This window comes from Dermochelys coriacea, chromosome 1 (genome assembly GCF_009764565.3).
Source record: "Dermochelys coriacea isolate rDerCor1 chromosome 1, rDerCor1.pri.v4, whole genome shotgun sequence".
Lineage (NCBI taxonomy): Eukaryota > Metazoa > Chordata > Testudines > Dermochelyidae > Dermochelys > Dermochelys coriacea.
The window spans coordinates 306,705,928-306,721,705 of record NC_050068.2 but is presented as its reverse complement, the minus strand read 5'-3'; the positions used below and the strand labels follow the sequence as shown (position 1 = coordinate 306,721,705).

Here is a 15,778-nt window from a genome sequence, read left to right as displayed (position 1 = left end):
CCAATTCTTCAAAGGTGATGCCTTTGAAAAGGAATTGGATAAACCAGACGCCAGCAAGTTTCTGTGATTCATAATTTTAATGAAGCATTATTCGAGAGAAACTTTCGGGAAGATTGTGAGGTGATGGAGTCTATTGGTAAACTAAAAGTTAAGTCTGTTTTTGAGGCCGTTCACAGCTACCCACACCACATTCAGGCTGCCTGTAGAATTGCTTCAAGCATGCCAACTACTCAAGCTAGTGTAGAGCGACTGTTTTTGGTTTTAAAGTTAATTTTAAATGATTTGTGGCAGACTATGAAAGACTACTTGATTGCTGCAATAATTTTTTACAGAATGAATTATGAATGATTCTAGTTTGTATCATTGTTGATATTTAAATTGTTTTAAAAGTCTGAATAAAAATAATGTTTTTTCAAAATTACAGTATGCACTTTTTTATTTTAGTTAAAAATTAATTTGAATTGGAGCACGGAGCGGAACTGGAGCAGTCACTATTGGTGCCGGAGCGGAGCAATTCAAAAATTTGATTGCTCCAAATCCCTGGATTATATGATTCTATCACTCTACTCAGCGCTGGTTAGCCTCAGCTGAAGTACTGTGTCCAGTTTTTGTCACCAATGTGACCAAAGGATCCAGAGGCAAGCGACAAAGATGATCAAAGGGATGGAATGCAAGCCATATGAGCAAAGGCTAAAGGAACTGGGTATATTTAGTTTGGAAAAAAGGAGATTGAGGGGAGACATGAAAGCAGTCTTCAAATACGTGAAAGATTGCCATAAAAAAGATGGAGAAAAGTTGTTCTCTCTTGCAATGGTAGGACAAGAGGCAATGGGTTCAATCTACAGCACAGCAAATTTAGGTTAAATCTCAGGAAAAACTTCCTAATTGTTAGTAGGACAATGGAACAGAGTGCCTAGGGAGGTTGTGGAAGCTCTTCCATTAGAGGTTTTCAAAGGGAGGCTGGATAGTGATCTGTCTTGAATGGTTTAAACACAAAATATCCTGCATCTTGGCAGGGGGGTTAGACTAGATGACCCTTGTGATCCCTCTAACACTGATTCCATGATTCTATGTGTCATGGGGTAAAATCCTGCCTTCATTGCAAGCAATGTCAAAATTCTCACTGAGTTCAGTGGGGTCAGTATTTCACCCCGGGTATTCTGCTAAGAGCTGCCTTTAACTGCCTGTGTCATTGCTCCAAGCATCTGGAAATCAGACAAAACCTTTCAAGTTGGAAATGAACCCGTATCTAAGATAAAGAATATTGTTGTCCCCTTCCAAAAAAATGCCTGCATCTGATCGCAGCAATTCCTAATGAATAGGCCCTGACCTTATGTAAGGGCTCATCTGAGGTCTTCCTTTTGTATCAAGGAAACTACCAACACAACCCTTTCTTCAGTCAAGTTCAAGAGACAAATCAAGGTGAACAGTTGCTTTGCTTGTTCCCCACTGAAAGAATAATATCTGGCTGACAGCTGCATGACTGTTTCACACAAATCGCACATAGCAAACAGAGCACAAAGCAACTGGAAACTTAATCCAAATCATCGTTGTTATAGATTAGTGTTCTAGACATGCTGCAGTCCATGGGCAAGACTTACTTCCCATCAGCAAGTTAAAATAGTACACAAAGCAAGGAAGAGAACAGATGAGAGGAGCTATAACAGGAACCAGGTTAAGTGTATGTGGGGTGGCAAGGAGGAATTCAAAGCAAATTCTTAATATCAGGCATTAATCACATTGGCCACAGGCTTGTTCATACAAGTCTTTTGCCTGAGCAGAAAGTGCAGGCCCCTATATAAGTGGCTGTGCATTTGAATGAATTTTGTGTGTTATGAACAGTGACATATATTCATGTAGATAGGCACATACCCAAATACTTTACTTTTCAATGCTGCAGTTGTGCAATTTGTAAAGTGTCATGCACACAAAGAAGTGTTGAAAAGAAGGATGAGCTGGTGGATAGAATGGGAGCCTGAGACTTGGGTTCATTTCCCTGCTCTGCCATAGACTTTCTGTGTGACCTTGGTCATGTCACTTAGTCTGTCTAAGCCTCATTTGCTTCACTCGTAAATGGGGACAAGAGGATTTTCATACCTCCTTGGGGGATTGTGAGATAAATACATTAGATTGTGAGGAGCTCAGATACTAAGGTGACATGGGGACCATATAAGTACACTAGATAAACAGAACAGGGAATATTAATGACTGTTTGTGAAACTTACATTCTTGATCAGTTATGTATTTTATTGGCCATTTTATACAATGAAAGTCTGAGTTAAACTTTAAGAGGAATGCTGAAGTTAAGAAGGAAAATGTAGTTTCATGTTTGAAGTGCCACCATCATAAAGAGAAAAAATAAAAACCAAACCAAAAAAAAAACCAATCCGCAATATTAAATGATGATAAATCAATTTATTAAAAAGCAGGTACATTTTAAAAAGATGCTTCCAATTAGTTTAATCACAACCCATTTGGGGATTAAAATGAATTCTTAACCATATTTTTGGCTAAGAATAACAGTAAAATGCCATCAGAATTTACTCTCTACAATATTTTTGAATTTGTTTAACAGAATAGGTTAAATGGGATAAGGAGCAGGTATCCAGGATGTATGGTGGCACACATTGATCAGTAGTTAGATACTTTGGTGATGAGGCCTATGGTAAATTCTAAGATTAATTTAGATTAGATAGAAATTCCTACATAATATTTTCCTTTGTCTGCAGTTTATAGTCATGTCTTTTCAGCAATGAAGTTACCAAGTTTTCTGATACTAACCCCTTCACACAAAGTGAGCAGAACACTAGAAATCATTAGTTCAAATAGTAAAGACAGTTCTCAGCTGATGTGTTTGTGTCTGTATACTGTTATACTGTCCTCTTTCTTCCATATTTAATGTGGTAATCTATGAAATATTCATGATAGGGCAGTAGAGTAAGAGTTTATATCCTCTTGTGATCTGCAGCTGCAAGAAAATGGCCTGATCCCTACTAGACAAACAATAATGTGTTTATTCAGCTACTGGGGGTGAAGTGATCATCCATACACTTGAACATGTCCAGAATCCTACACAGGACACAGTAGTGATCATCTGCACATTTTCTGGGAGGACAGACTAACTTAGTGTTTTCTTCCATAGACAGGAAAATGTCCTGCTGACAACTAAGTAAAAATGGCTGATCTCGCCTACTCATGGGACTCCCATCATGAACTGTGGAGGCCAGGCCAGAGGGAAGACTGTGATGCTTCATGGGATATGTAGCTTGGCCAATGAGCTCAACCTGTAGGAGAGAATGGGGGCAGGAGGCAGCCCGGCAGCTCAGACACATACAGTTTAATGTCAATCTGACCTAAAACAAAACATTTCCATTCAGTTCAACAAATGAACTTTTTTTCAGATCAATCCTGGCAAAGTTAGAAAATAGAGGGTATTACAACATACAGCTGAAATGTGGCCACTAGCTCTTTGACAGGGTGCACTGTGGGAAAATTCTAGAGCTCTAGAAAGGTAAATCCAGCCTGTTCTCACCATGGGGGGAATGGCAGAGGCTCTCTGAGTCTTGCAAGAGGCATTTTAATGTTTCATAAAAATGTAAAACGTCTCCAGTGCCTTCCTACTCTTCTTAAAAAGCCTGGAAGTGGAAAGAAAAGTCCACTTTAACCCATGTTGAGGAGGGGTAAGAAGAGTTGGTTTTTATTTATAAAAAGAAAAGGAGTACTTGTGGCACCTTAGAAACTAACAAATTTACTTGAGCATAAGCTTTCGTGAGCTACAGCTTACTTAATCAATATATTGATTTATTCTCAGGAGATTTCAGAGCACTTTATACAGGCCACCATGTATCAGCCTCGTTCTACAGGTAGGGAGATTGAGCACTGCAATGGAAGCCCAGTTAGTGGGACTCAAGTCAGCTGACTCTGGATTAGAGAACCCAGGGCTTGAGCATCTACACTGATTAGATTTTAAGAATTTTCTATCCCGGGCTTGAGCCTGGGGCACTAGCGTCCACAGTGCAACATGTAGACATGAGTCAAACCAACCATATCCCAGACTCCCTAGTGCCCGCCTGAAATGTGGCCACTCTTCCTTTGACCTTAATGCACTATGGGAAAACTTGACTGTCCCCTGCATGTTACAGGAACTTTGAACTGACCGCCAATGCATCCTACCAAGCAGTCATTTTGGTCTCTGAGCTCCCAGCTACTGGAGCCAGCGCCATGTAGGAGGAGCCTTTTGAAGAGATTCTCTTGCTTGCGCTTTCACTCCTGTGCCAGGAAATGGCAGGGCTTCTGTGAGATGCTGGTGGACATTTCGGTGACATTTTCTGACCTACCAAAGGCACCTGACAGAACTCATGATGGAGCAAGAGGAGGAGGACTCAGACATGGCAGACTCGATGCTGCTCATGACATTTGGTACAGCCGATGATGTCCTCTATGTAGACCAGCACTTCTGGAGCAGGGCCGCAAGCACTAACTGGGGAGATCACATCATCATGTGCACTTGGGATGACCAGCAGTGGGTCCAAAATGTTCTCATGAAAAAAGTTACATTTCTGGAGCTTTGTGAGCAGCCTGCCCCAATCCTTCACGAGGTCACCTGTGCCAGACCAGAAGCAGGTTGTTATAACTGTCTAGAAGCTACTATCCCAGACTGCTACAGGTCTGTTGCCAACCAGTTTGGTATTGGAAAGTCGACTGTGGGTAAAGCAGTGGATGTTTCTGAGACAATCAGGTGTGTGCGTTGCCCCCAGGTGGTGGGCATAAACGAATATTCCTGAAGTAACTGCTGGCTTTGAGAGAATGGGGTTTGTACACTGCCCCAGGGCCACTGATGCACATGCCCTAGTTTGCCCTCATCAAGGAGCACATGAGTACATAAACCACAAAGGGCACTACTCCATTGTTATGCAGGCACTAGTGGACCACAAAGGCAGATTTATGAATGTCATTGTGGACTGTAGAGGAAAAGTTCATGATGCTAAGGTTTTTCGCTGATTGATTGGGAATCTATATTCATGGACAGGCTCGGACACTATTTCCATCAGATGACATGGTCATAAGCAGAGTTCCTGTCCCCACCATTATTCTGGGGACCCTGCATACCTGCTTTTGCCTTGACTTATGAAACCGTACTCTGATTTCAGAGGCCCTGGCACAAGACAGTTTAATTACACTCTCAGCAGGTGTAGAATTGTTATTGAATTTGCTTTTGGCAGATTGAAATCCTGTTGGAGATGTTTACAGACCCCTTAGAATGCCAATATCGTCAATGCTGGTCACATTACCGGGGCTTGCTGTTCTCATCACAATTTTTGTGAAGCCAGAGGAGAGCCATTTCCCCCTGAATGGACCTGTGACAGTGAGGGGCTGCTGAATTGGCACACTCAGCTAGAGAGTGCAGCTACCACAGCTGGAGCTGGAATCACCTAGACAACAGAGGTCAGGGATCCTTTGTGATCACACTTTATGGACTTGCATGGCCCCATGGAAGAGAGAGAATGTGCTTGTGTCGGTGGGGTGGGATGGGGCTCATTGATTCTTGGGCTTCCAATGCTTGGGCAGGAGCAGGAGGTTGATTGCCATACAATGTACTTTTGAATGATATGATCGCTTATCAAATTGGGGGGCAGGGTTTGATTCACAGTGTGGCTTGATGTAAGGCAGGCCTGTGGCTCCGGAGCCGCATGAGGTTTTCATAGGTTAATATGCGGCTCCTTGCATAGGCACTGACTCCGGGGCTAGAGCTATAGATGCTAACTTTCCAATGTGCGGGGGGGTGCTCAACCCCCAGCTCTGCCCCAGGCCCTGCCCCCACTCCACCCCTTCCCCGGAGCCTGCAATGCCCTCGCTCTTCCCCACTCCCCACCAGAGCCTCCTGCGCACCGCTTAACAGCTGATCGCGGTGGGCGGCAGGCACTGACTGGCGGGGTTGCCGGCGGGCAGGAGGCGCTGCAGGTTGGAGTAGGGGGAGCTTATGAAGGGCTGCTGACATATTAGTGTGGCTCTTTGGCAATGTACATTGGTAAATTCTGGCTCCTTCTCAGGCTCAGGTTGGCCGCCGCTGATATAAGGAATTGTTTGAAGTATGGATTGATGTAGATAACTGTTGAGGAATAGTGTTTGCATACTAATTCCTAATTGTCCTTGATCATGCGTTTACACATGGCATAGTATGACTCAGCGACAGCAAAAGAACTTTCATGATGAAATAAAGAACTTTATTTATAAATGTATTAGACAAATACAACATTCGCCCATTGCCAGGCTGGCCTGTCACCATTCCCACACCAGAACACCCGCAACAACAAAACCTTACAGAAAAATAAAATAAAAACAAAGTGCATGAACTAGTGCAAACAGTAAAACCATGTGCAAGGCAGAAACCCCCTACCATGGCATGTCCCCTGGACCCCACATTCTTCTTTCCCTTTTTTCCCCATTTGACATGCACATGATGCTGGGGAAGGGAATGGAGACATCCACAGGGGAGCGGGTTATGATGGAGGGCTGCAGAGGCAAGATTGCCCTGCCCAGCTGCTCGTGGGGCCTGATTGCAAGGGCCACCCAGCCATGGAGTTTTTCAAGCTCTTTCTGGATGGCATCACAGGGTAGCGCTCGGGACTCAGGCTATGGTGTGGATGATGCAGCAGGAGCTGCTACTTTTGTGTTCATTAGTGAGTTCAGCCACTCAAACAGCTCTTTCTGCTGAGCTCTGTCCTCTTCTAGCCACCGTTCCTGTTCCAGGAACTGCAAAGCAAGTGCCTGCTTTTGAGCTGAAACCCTGTCCTCAAGCTGTGCAGCCAGCCTGGGCCTTGCCTCTTGCCTCTCACCATGCCTTTCCTCTACCTGCAAGTCCCTCTGTCATTGGTACTGGACCTGCTTGTTAGCCCTCTCCAGAACCATAAGTTCATTGCGGAAACACTTCCTCTTGGAACAGTCCCTGACGCTACGTTGGCCCAGGCTTCTGCTGCACTGTAGACAAGCTGTGGAAGTGCTGGAACAGGGGCCTGGAACAGGACAAGATGCAGAGGTTTATTGTTTTGAATAGCCCAGTGCAGAAGCATACAAAAAATCCTTGTGGATTTTCAAGGACATAAAAATATACATTTCCAAACTGAACTTCAGTGTATTGTGAGAGGGATGCTTTAGGCCACAGAAGCCCCCTGGACACTGCCTAGTTAGTCACAGAGAAAAAACTGCAGAGACATGGTAAGTTAAAAATTCAAAAAACTGTTGGTTTTTTTTGTTTTCTAGTAATTGCAGAACTACTTGGGTTTGGGGCAAGGGCTGTCAGTGGCCATGCCACAAAAGCTTGTTCTGTCATTTCAGGCCTTCCGCTTAACAGTTCTTGTGGTGCCCGATTGGCAAAGGAAGATGTTATTCCAAGCTGCCAGTGGGAAACCTGCAGTTTATGCCGCCAGAGTATTCAAACATATAGTGACTGAACAGCACATCTATGAGTGCAGTGGGCTGGTCAGCTGCCAAGGTGGCCCTGGAAAATACACCCTTCCCTGAAATGTGACTGACTATCCAGAGCTCCTGCTTCGGGAAGAGTTTGCAGCTATCAGCACCCGGGATTGAGTCAGAAATGAGGGAATCAACAATATATTGTGTTAGCTTCCACATGGCTTAGCCTGTCATGGCTGCGTGCAAACACGCAGAACTCCACAGCCATCCCCTTACTCCTCCTTCCCCTACCCCCCAGCCTATTTCTGGACAAAATTTCAAACCCTAGTTGAATTGGGCACAAATGATTTTGTTGCCTATGGACTGCCTGGACTACCTCTAACTGAAATGGACTAGATTTGTGAATGGAAAACATTTCAACCTCCTCCTTGCACGGTTCACCATTTCCAGGCAGTTCGTTACAGAGTGACATACTTACAGGCATGGCACTGTAAGGTGAATATTTTTAGGAAACAGGAATGACCCTAACAAAAATCTGTGCCTTTCCAGTAAAAATTCACTTTCAAGGCATTTTTACTGTTTGCATTTCCTGGTTGCCATTTTGAACTCCATGTGGCAGGGGAGAGGTCAGAGGGAGAGCCAAGCCATTGGCATATAATTCACCATTAATGGATACACTCTGTTAGCCAGGGCTTCTAATAACTTTTGCATTGGTTCAGAGAACAGAAATCCCTCCCATTCCTATATTAATAAACATTAAAATGGAGCCAGAAACTTACCAGACTCCAGGTCAGCTTCTGCCCCTTCTGTGTCTGCTGCAGGCTCCATGTCAGGCTGTTCCCCGTGGAGGCATCAAGCAGCTCCTCCAAGTACAGTCCCAGGATGTGCTGCTGCTGCTTCTGTAGCAAAGCCTCCTGGTGGACCGGTTTCAGCAACAGAGCCACTTCACTGTCCTCATTCAGTACCTGCTGCTGGCTCCCATTGGTCCCTATGCTGGATTCTGGGGCTAGCAGGGCACCATCCTGGCTGACTATGTTACCGTTGGGTCCATACTCAGCACAGTTCCCAGCACTCAGTTAAACTCCACATAAAATGAACATAATGTTAGCAAGTTGCTCAAGGTGCGTTTCTGGTACTTTTGAGCTCCTTAATCTGCTCCCTGCATTGGTCACCAGTCTGGTAAATTTGCAAAGCTGCTAACTTCTTTGCTATTTGCTAGTATGTGTGGTCATTCCTAATTCTCTTACTAAAGTCCACTGTTTTTCTGGCCTCCCACCAGAGATTCACCAAAATGAGGCTGTGCTCCTGTGACCATGAAGCAGCGTGCTTTGCAAAAGCCTTCTTCTGTTCAGTCTCCATTGCAAACACAGGAGGCTCTCTGCTGGTGTGGTTGCAGCTCGGCAGTCAGAAGACAATGGAAAGGGCGAATGCTGACTCACTGAGCCTCTGCACTACTCGAAGGAGGGTTGTTTCTATTTTCTCTGGAGTCAATTAGAGATTCTTGGGATAGAGGGGACAATGGAAGTTGGTCCCTAGGACCGTGGGATCCTTTTGGTGGACTCCCAGGGCCTGAGTCAGAGATCAGGGCTGTGTCTACACTGCAAAAGCAATAGAGCTCAAATCCTGTGTCATGTCTTGACTTGGGCTCAAATCCTCCACCCCCACAGGGTCCCAGGAGCCTAGGTCCAAGCCCAAGAATGAGAGAGTTGTGTGTAGTTGGGGTCTGGGGTTGGGCTCAAGCCTGGGCCCTGACTTGCTTTGCAGTATAGACATAGCCACAGATGTTTTAGACCAGAGCAATTGTCCCAGGCCTTGGCTTGAGAGGCCAGCCCACTGGTGTCACCATCAGTAGGTGTGTACCGCTGGCTGGCTCCCCTGGCTCTGGGTGCTTCGGTGCTGAATTTTTGGTAGGAACTGCTTATGCCTTCGCTGCTTGTTCCCTATACAGATAGCAGACAGCACTGTTTGGGGTCTTCTGCTCATAGCCAGTCCACAAGTCCTTTGTAGGGCTTCTTTTCTCCCCCTTTACTCAGCAGCCACACACAGTGGCTCCCTTCTGGGCTCCAGGCTCTCACAACGTTGAGTGTAGGTGCCTGGCTGCAGGTGGGTACCTGGCCAGGAGTGAGTACATATGCCTGGATGAGTCATGGTAGAATTAAAACAGCAGGGAGGCAGGGGACAGGAGAAGTAAGATGCTGTAACACTAAGAGAAATGAACCAAATCTAGAACCACTGCCTCAGTTCCGGCCTCCTCTTCCCCTCACCCAAAGTGAGGTTTTACAAAACCAAAGCTGCCCTATCTATAATTTGAATGCAATTTTCCATAATATTTGCCCTTTCTGTTGCTTGACATTGAGTTGCAAGTGGTCTGGTGCGGGAGAATTAGTCTGTCCCTGGTCCTCTCCACAAGCAAGAGGTAGAATGTGAAATTAATTGGCTATCTTTCCACTTCCCATTCTTCAAAGAGAGACATATCTTGCTTTAAAGGCCTCAAGTGCCTGGCTAATGATTGTTTTGCTCACATATTTTCTACCATTTTTGAAAATACCCCACATCTTTTCAACTGAGTTCTAATGCATTTCCATTCTAGGTTCCCTTGGGACCGCTGGCCGGGTTTGTAACCAAACCTCCCGCGGCATGGACAGCTGCGAGGTGATGTGCTGTGGAAGAGGTTATGACACTTCACGGATCAGCCGGATGACAAAATGCGAATGTAAATTCCACTGGTGCTGCGCTGTTCGCTGTCAAGATTGCCTGGAGGTGGTGGACGTACACACATGCAAAGCACCAAAAAGTGCTGGATGGATAGCTCGAACATGACTACGTGGGGCGACTGGCATTCAAATGCTGAACATTTCAGTTTCATGCAGGGAGTATGTCTAGGGCATTTGCTACTTTTTTGCAAGTTTCACCTCCCTTTCAGCACAGAGAAATTGCTAAATAATTAATATAAATTATGTTGTATCCAATTTATATTTTTGAAGTTGTAACTTGTTTGTAGCTTTGCTCTCAGTGTTTGGAAAAGATGAAACTTTTAAGTCACTGTTTTTTAAATGCAACACATATTCGCCTGTGGAAATCACTGCCACAAGATGTTACTAAAGCCAAGAGCATGGTAAGGTTCAGAAAGAGGTGATACATTTATATGAATAAGAACATCCACTGTTGCATTATATAGGATTAGATTTCTTAAAGCTTCCTTCAAACCATATAGTCCTGGCCCTAGTCAGGCACAACACAATGGAGTGGATAGACCATTGCTCTGATCCAGTATAGCAATTGCTGAGCCCAGTGTGGAGTAAAGGTGTTCTAGAAGTAACTTTTTCCATCTCCTGTCAAATGATAAGGCTGCCCTCTTATGCATTATGTGGGGTCAGTTCTGCCTTTGCATGCCTATTTGCTAGTCCCATGGACGTCAACATGCTGCACATTTAAACTACAAACCATGATGGAAAGCGAAGGAAATTGCATCCAATTGCATTCACCCATGGTATTTCCTCTTAAAGAGTCAGAGCAAGTCTTTTAGTTACATTTGCACAGAATTCTCAATTTAAAACCTACCTTAAAAGGATTTTAAACAAATGTATAAATGTGAATCACTGATATTTTCCCCCTGCAAGTTGCAAAGTAATTAAATGGAAGGAGGGCATTTATTTCTCAGACCCTTTGTTAACTAGCTTTATCTGAGCAGATGTATCAAAATTAGAAATTAGTTGTTCACCTCCCTTTGGAAAAGGGACATGAAATAGCTTGGGCATAAATATATTTTTTTAACTAACTGGCTAAATGTGAAAACATCTGTAGAAAGCCTCTGTAAAACAGAAGCAACTCATCTCATTAATAATATTCTCCTGCTTGTCACATGTGTGGAACATGAACAGTCTTGCCTAGTGGTTGGAGCAGGAGTCAAACTCCAAACAGGAACTGGAGCCCAGTATCACAGCTGGGGCTTAGGGGCCAGAGAATCAGAGCTGGCTTCTGCAGGTATATCTACATTACAATAAGAAACCAACAGCATCGATTCTCAAAGCCAAGCTCAATTAACTCAGATTCGGGGGAGCAGGCTACAAGGCTAAAAATTGCAGTTTAGCTGTTCTGACTCAGGCTGGAGTCCAGGCTCGGAGATCTTTGAGGGTGGTGAATTTCAGAACCCAGCCTCCAGCCCAAACCCAAATGTCTATGCTGCACTTTTTAGCCCTGGAGCCTGAGCCAGTTGACCCAGCCCATCTCTGGGTCTTTTATTACCATGTAGTACCCTCAGAGGCTAGATGCCCCTGAGAGTGATAGAATCAGATCTGGCGTCAGAGACCTGGTTATCTGGCCTGAGGCATGGCTGGAACAAGGCTGGAGCTATCACAGCCATGGGCAAAGACTTTGAGCAGCCAACTGCACTGCTGCTGCTGTGCCTAAGAGCTGGTCTGATGTCTCTTCCAACAAATCAGGCAGTATAGCCAATCTGTTACAGACAAGCTGTGCTCATTAGGTTGCCCGAAGACTGGCTCTGCTGCAGGCCCTGATTCTAGACACTGCTTTCATTCCAAAGGAATCTATTAATAACTTTCATTAGTTAAAGCGATACTTTCAGCTCAGATGTGTGTCCCCCACCCACACCTCCACTCCCAAAATCAGTTTTTCTGAAAACATGTCCTGCAAAGTTTGATACTAACAAAGTGTACATTGGCCCTATATGGGCGACTTTCGGTCAGACATGGCCTGGTCTTGGTTCAGCACAGAACAATGGATTTCTGGGAGATGTAGGCCCCAGAGGGCGCCTAGCAATTGTAGATACAATGCGGAGGAGTGCCAGAGAATGTAAGGAACAGTTTTCCCTGAGAAAAGGAGAGACCATAGAATAAGGCAAGACCTGAAGTGGGGCTCTCTGCCGAGAGAGAGGGAATGACTATGTAAAGGGCCTTTGAAAAAAAAGACTACATAAAGGGGCCTGTGAAGTGGCAGGAAGCCCAGGGAGGAGAGTCAAACTAAACTAAACTAAACTAAACTAAACTAACTAACAGCAGGAGACCAGGGCCAGGTAATAAAAATGTTCCATGTGAAAAAAGACTGAGGCTGGTTTTGTATCCAAAGGAAAGAAATATAAGTAGGGATATTGTAGAGCCATGACATTATACAAAATAACAAACAGTAAAGAAAAGATAAAATAGGCACGCCTGTTTATGCTTTCTCACTGGAATACAGGATAAAAATGAAGGAGGAGGATAAAAATGAAGCAATTGAAAGACAGCTCATTTCAATTGATTAAAGGAAATTCATTTTTAAACTATACTTAACTAAGATGTGGAAACTCGTTGCCACAAGATATCATAGAATCATAGATTATCAGGGTTGGAAGGGACCTCAGGAGGTCATCTAGTCCAACCCCCTGCTCAAAGCAGGACCAATCCCCAATCTTTGCTCCAGATCCCAAACAGCTCATTGAAGGATTGAACTCACAACCCTGGGTTTAGTAGGCCAATGCTCGTTGAGCTAAAAAGCATAGCAAGATTCAAAAGCCAGATTGGATATTTATTTGGATTATAAGAACTTCCTCAGTTATATTAGATAGGATTAACTTAATGCTATAAATTAGAGCTATAAATCCTGATATTTCAGGGCATAAATCAACCACTGACTAGTTGGGAAGAAACATCGCTTGCTGGCGTGGTCTTCCACAATAGTCCGTTATGGAGTTTTGTGTATCTTCCTCAGACACATTTGGTGCTGGCCACTGCCAAAAAGGACAGTGGGTTAGATGGACAACCGGATTCGTCTGATCCAGTATGGAAATTCCTAACAGAGGGAACTGAAGATTGAGTTGCTACTTTTAATTGGGTTGCTAGATCCTTGCTGTTATGCTAACATAGTGCTTTTGCTTTTTCCTAGTTTAGTCATACTCAGGATTGATTCTGGTGCCTGAAATTATTCCAGATCACAAACCTTTGTCACACAGTGATCTTCAGAATTTTTCTTTTTTCCTGAAATCATACAACACTCTCCTGGAATGCTTATAAACCCCTTTCTTTAAGTTTTAACAAACAGAAATCTTTCCTTGCCTTTACTCTGCTTTGCAAGTGCCGTCCCTTATTTGACTGTTTTGCTTTTATGTAAATATTGTTTTCTGAATTCACAAATCACTATACATGTTAAGCAATTCTTTTAGTATTATAGACACTGCATAATACTATATATTTGCTGTGTCTAGGTCATGAAACTCTTGTATGAACTAGTTCTGTTACATGAATGCAGCCTACTGAAGAACAGGTTTTTGCTACTTACAATTCAGTGATAACCACTGTTGCTGTTATATGCATTAGCTGCATGCAAAAACTGGCCCCGGTTTGGATAAACTAAATAGTATACATAGCAGGGAATTGAAATTTAGCTGTGAATTCCGAAGAGATTCTTTATTAACGATTCATGAGCTCATCATGACCTGAGGAAGAGCTCTGTGAAGCTCAAACATTTGTCCTTCCACTCACAGAAGTTAGTCCACTAAAAGATATTACCTCACCTACCTTGTCTCAATCTGGAAAACGGCATGTTTTAAAACCAACTATCTGAAGCTCAATGAAATATTTTGTAGGTTTAAAAACTGTTTCTGCTTTTCTAATTTAAGTATTTTGACTGAGTCAGAGAGCCTTTGTAAATTGATCGCAGGGGTCGATTTCCCTTGAGTAATCCATGACTTCACAATTTAATAACACAACAAGTTTTACACAGTTCTGAAAACAAGGGAAGTATCGTTACTGCTAGTGAACTTATTCCAGATAATGAAATGAGTCCTGATGCCCCCACTATCAATCTCTGTTAAAATGACTAGTCCAATTAACATAACCAGAAACAAAACTGTCTGTACTTTCCAAATGCATCTGTAAATGTTTTAGGATCACTGGGTTACAGGTGGAGATCTTATTCTGACAGAATAAATAACCAGAAATACAGAGCAGGACCATGAAAATTCAACAGGCTTATGTGAACTCTGGAAACTGACCCTTATATTTGAAATGTAGACCTAGAATTAGGCCTTGTTGCTAAGATCATCATTTTTATTTCAATGCTTAAATAAGGCCAGGTCTAAAAATATTCTATTTTATGCTAAATTGCCATTGTAATGTTTTCTTGCATGGGGATTGTAACTTGCTCTAACCCTACAGAGAGCCTTGAAATACCAGGGAACCACTATGAAATCTTTCTGAAAGCCTGTGTCCCTGAGACTTCTCCTATAATATATGTTTAGGGTTCTTCTTATGCAGTATTGGTGCCGCAGTGTGTATTTCTATACTGATGCTATAGATCATTTACAAAAGTTACCAGTTTCATCTTACACATTGGCTATTTCTCAGCCTGTCCATTTTCAGGGAGAAATATTAGGTGCTTCCACAACTAATGAACAGAATTATTCCCTGGTATTAAAATGTATTTGACAGAGGTGTAATTAGCTAGGATCTTAAACTGCTGATTCCTTGCTTTGAGTGCAGAATATATGCCTACAAACAGCAGATGTGCTATTACACAAAATCTAATATTACTACTTACAACATCCTTATCACCTTTTAGTTGAGAATATCATAGGCTCAGATCCGCAAAAGGACTTAGGTGTTCCAAGGCTCAGCAGTGTGGTACCTAGAAAATCAGAGGAACAACATGGTGATCTGCAAAGCCTGAGTTAGGAATGTAGGCTCCCTCTACAATGAATGGGGAGAGATGGGCATCTTGGATCCACAAAAGCAAGCATGCTAGGTGGGGAGTCATCTAAGATAGTCAATGAGAAATGTTGATGATAGAGGTGTGTCCTAAGATCCTCCTCCCTGTGGAGATAGGCACCTTAGTCTGGGTTGCAGGCAAGAGCCTTGCTTTGCTAGAAATTCATAAACGGGGGGAGGGGGGGAAAATAGGTATTCTTCTTCCTAACTCACGTGTGGGACCTGATCTGAGGCTGCCTAACTCCATGTGGCAGAGAAGGAGGAGCTCCCTTATAACTTTTAGTTAGTGGTTAGGGATTCACATGGGATGTGGGAAACCCCAGGTCAAGTCCCCCTTCTACCTAATGTGGAAAAGGGATGTGAACAGGGATTGCCACCTCTCGGGATTACCACTCCAGGTGGGTGTTCTAACTGCTGGGATATTGTGATGGGGAGCAGAGTGGATCTTCCTTAATCTCACCTACTGACATTGTTCCTATTTAATTAGGCCAGAGAAAGAAGGAGACTCACTCTATAATCCAGTGGCTAGGGTATTCATCCGAGAGCTGGTAGATCCTTCTACAAATCCCTTCTCCTCATCATGCAGGGTGTGAACTTGAACTGTAGTCTCCTACATCCTGGGTGAATACCCTAACTCTGGGGCTAAGGGAGGGTCTCCTTTCCCC

General features: G+C 43.6%; 1 protein-coding gene across 2 annotated transcripts in view; it reads left to right on the top strand.

Annotated features, from left to right (window-relative positions):
• Nucleotides 1-10,386, top strand: part of WNT2 (Wnt family member 2) — a 41,507-nt gene extending 31,121 nt beyond the window's left edge. Inside the window, exon 5 of one of the 2 annotated variants that reach the window (XM_038386656.2) lies at nt 10,004-10,386. In XM_038386656.2, coding sequence (XP_038242584.2) covers nt 10,004-10,233 — 230 coding nt within the window. In that variant the 3' untranslated portion in view covers nt 10,234-10,386. Of the gene's footprint in view, nt 1-7,335; nt 7,882-10,003 lie in introns of those variants that run through there. The other variant, XM_043495455.1, reaches the window with a different exon arrangement.
• The last annotated feature ends 5,392 nt before the right edge of the window (nt 10,387-15,778 follow it).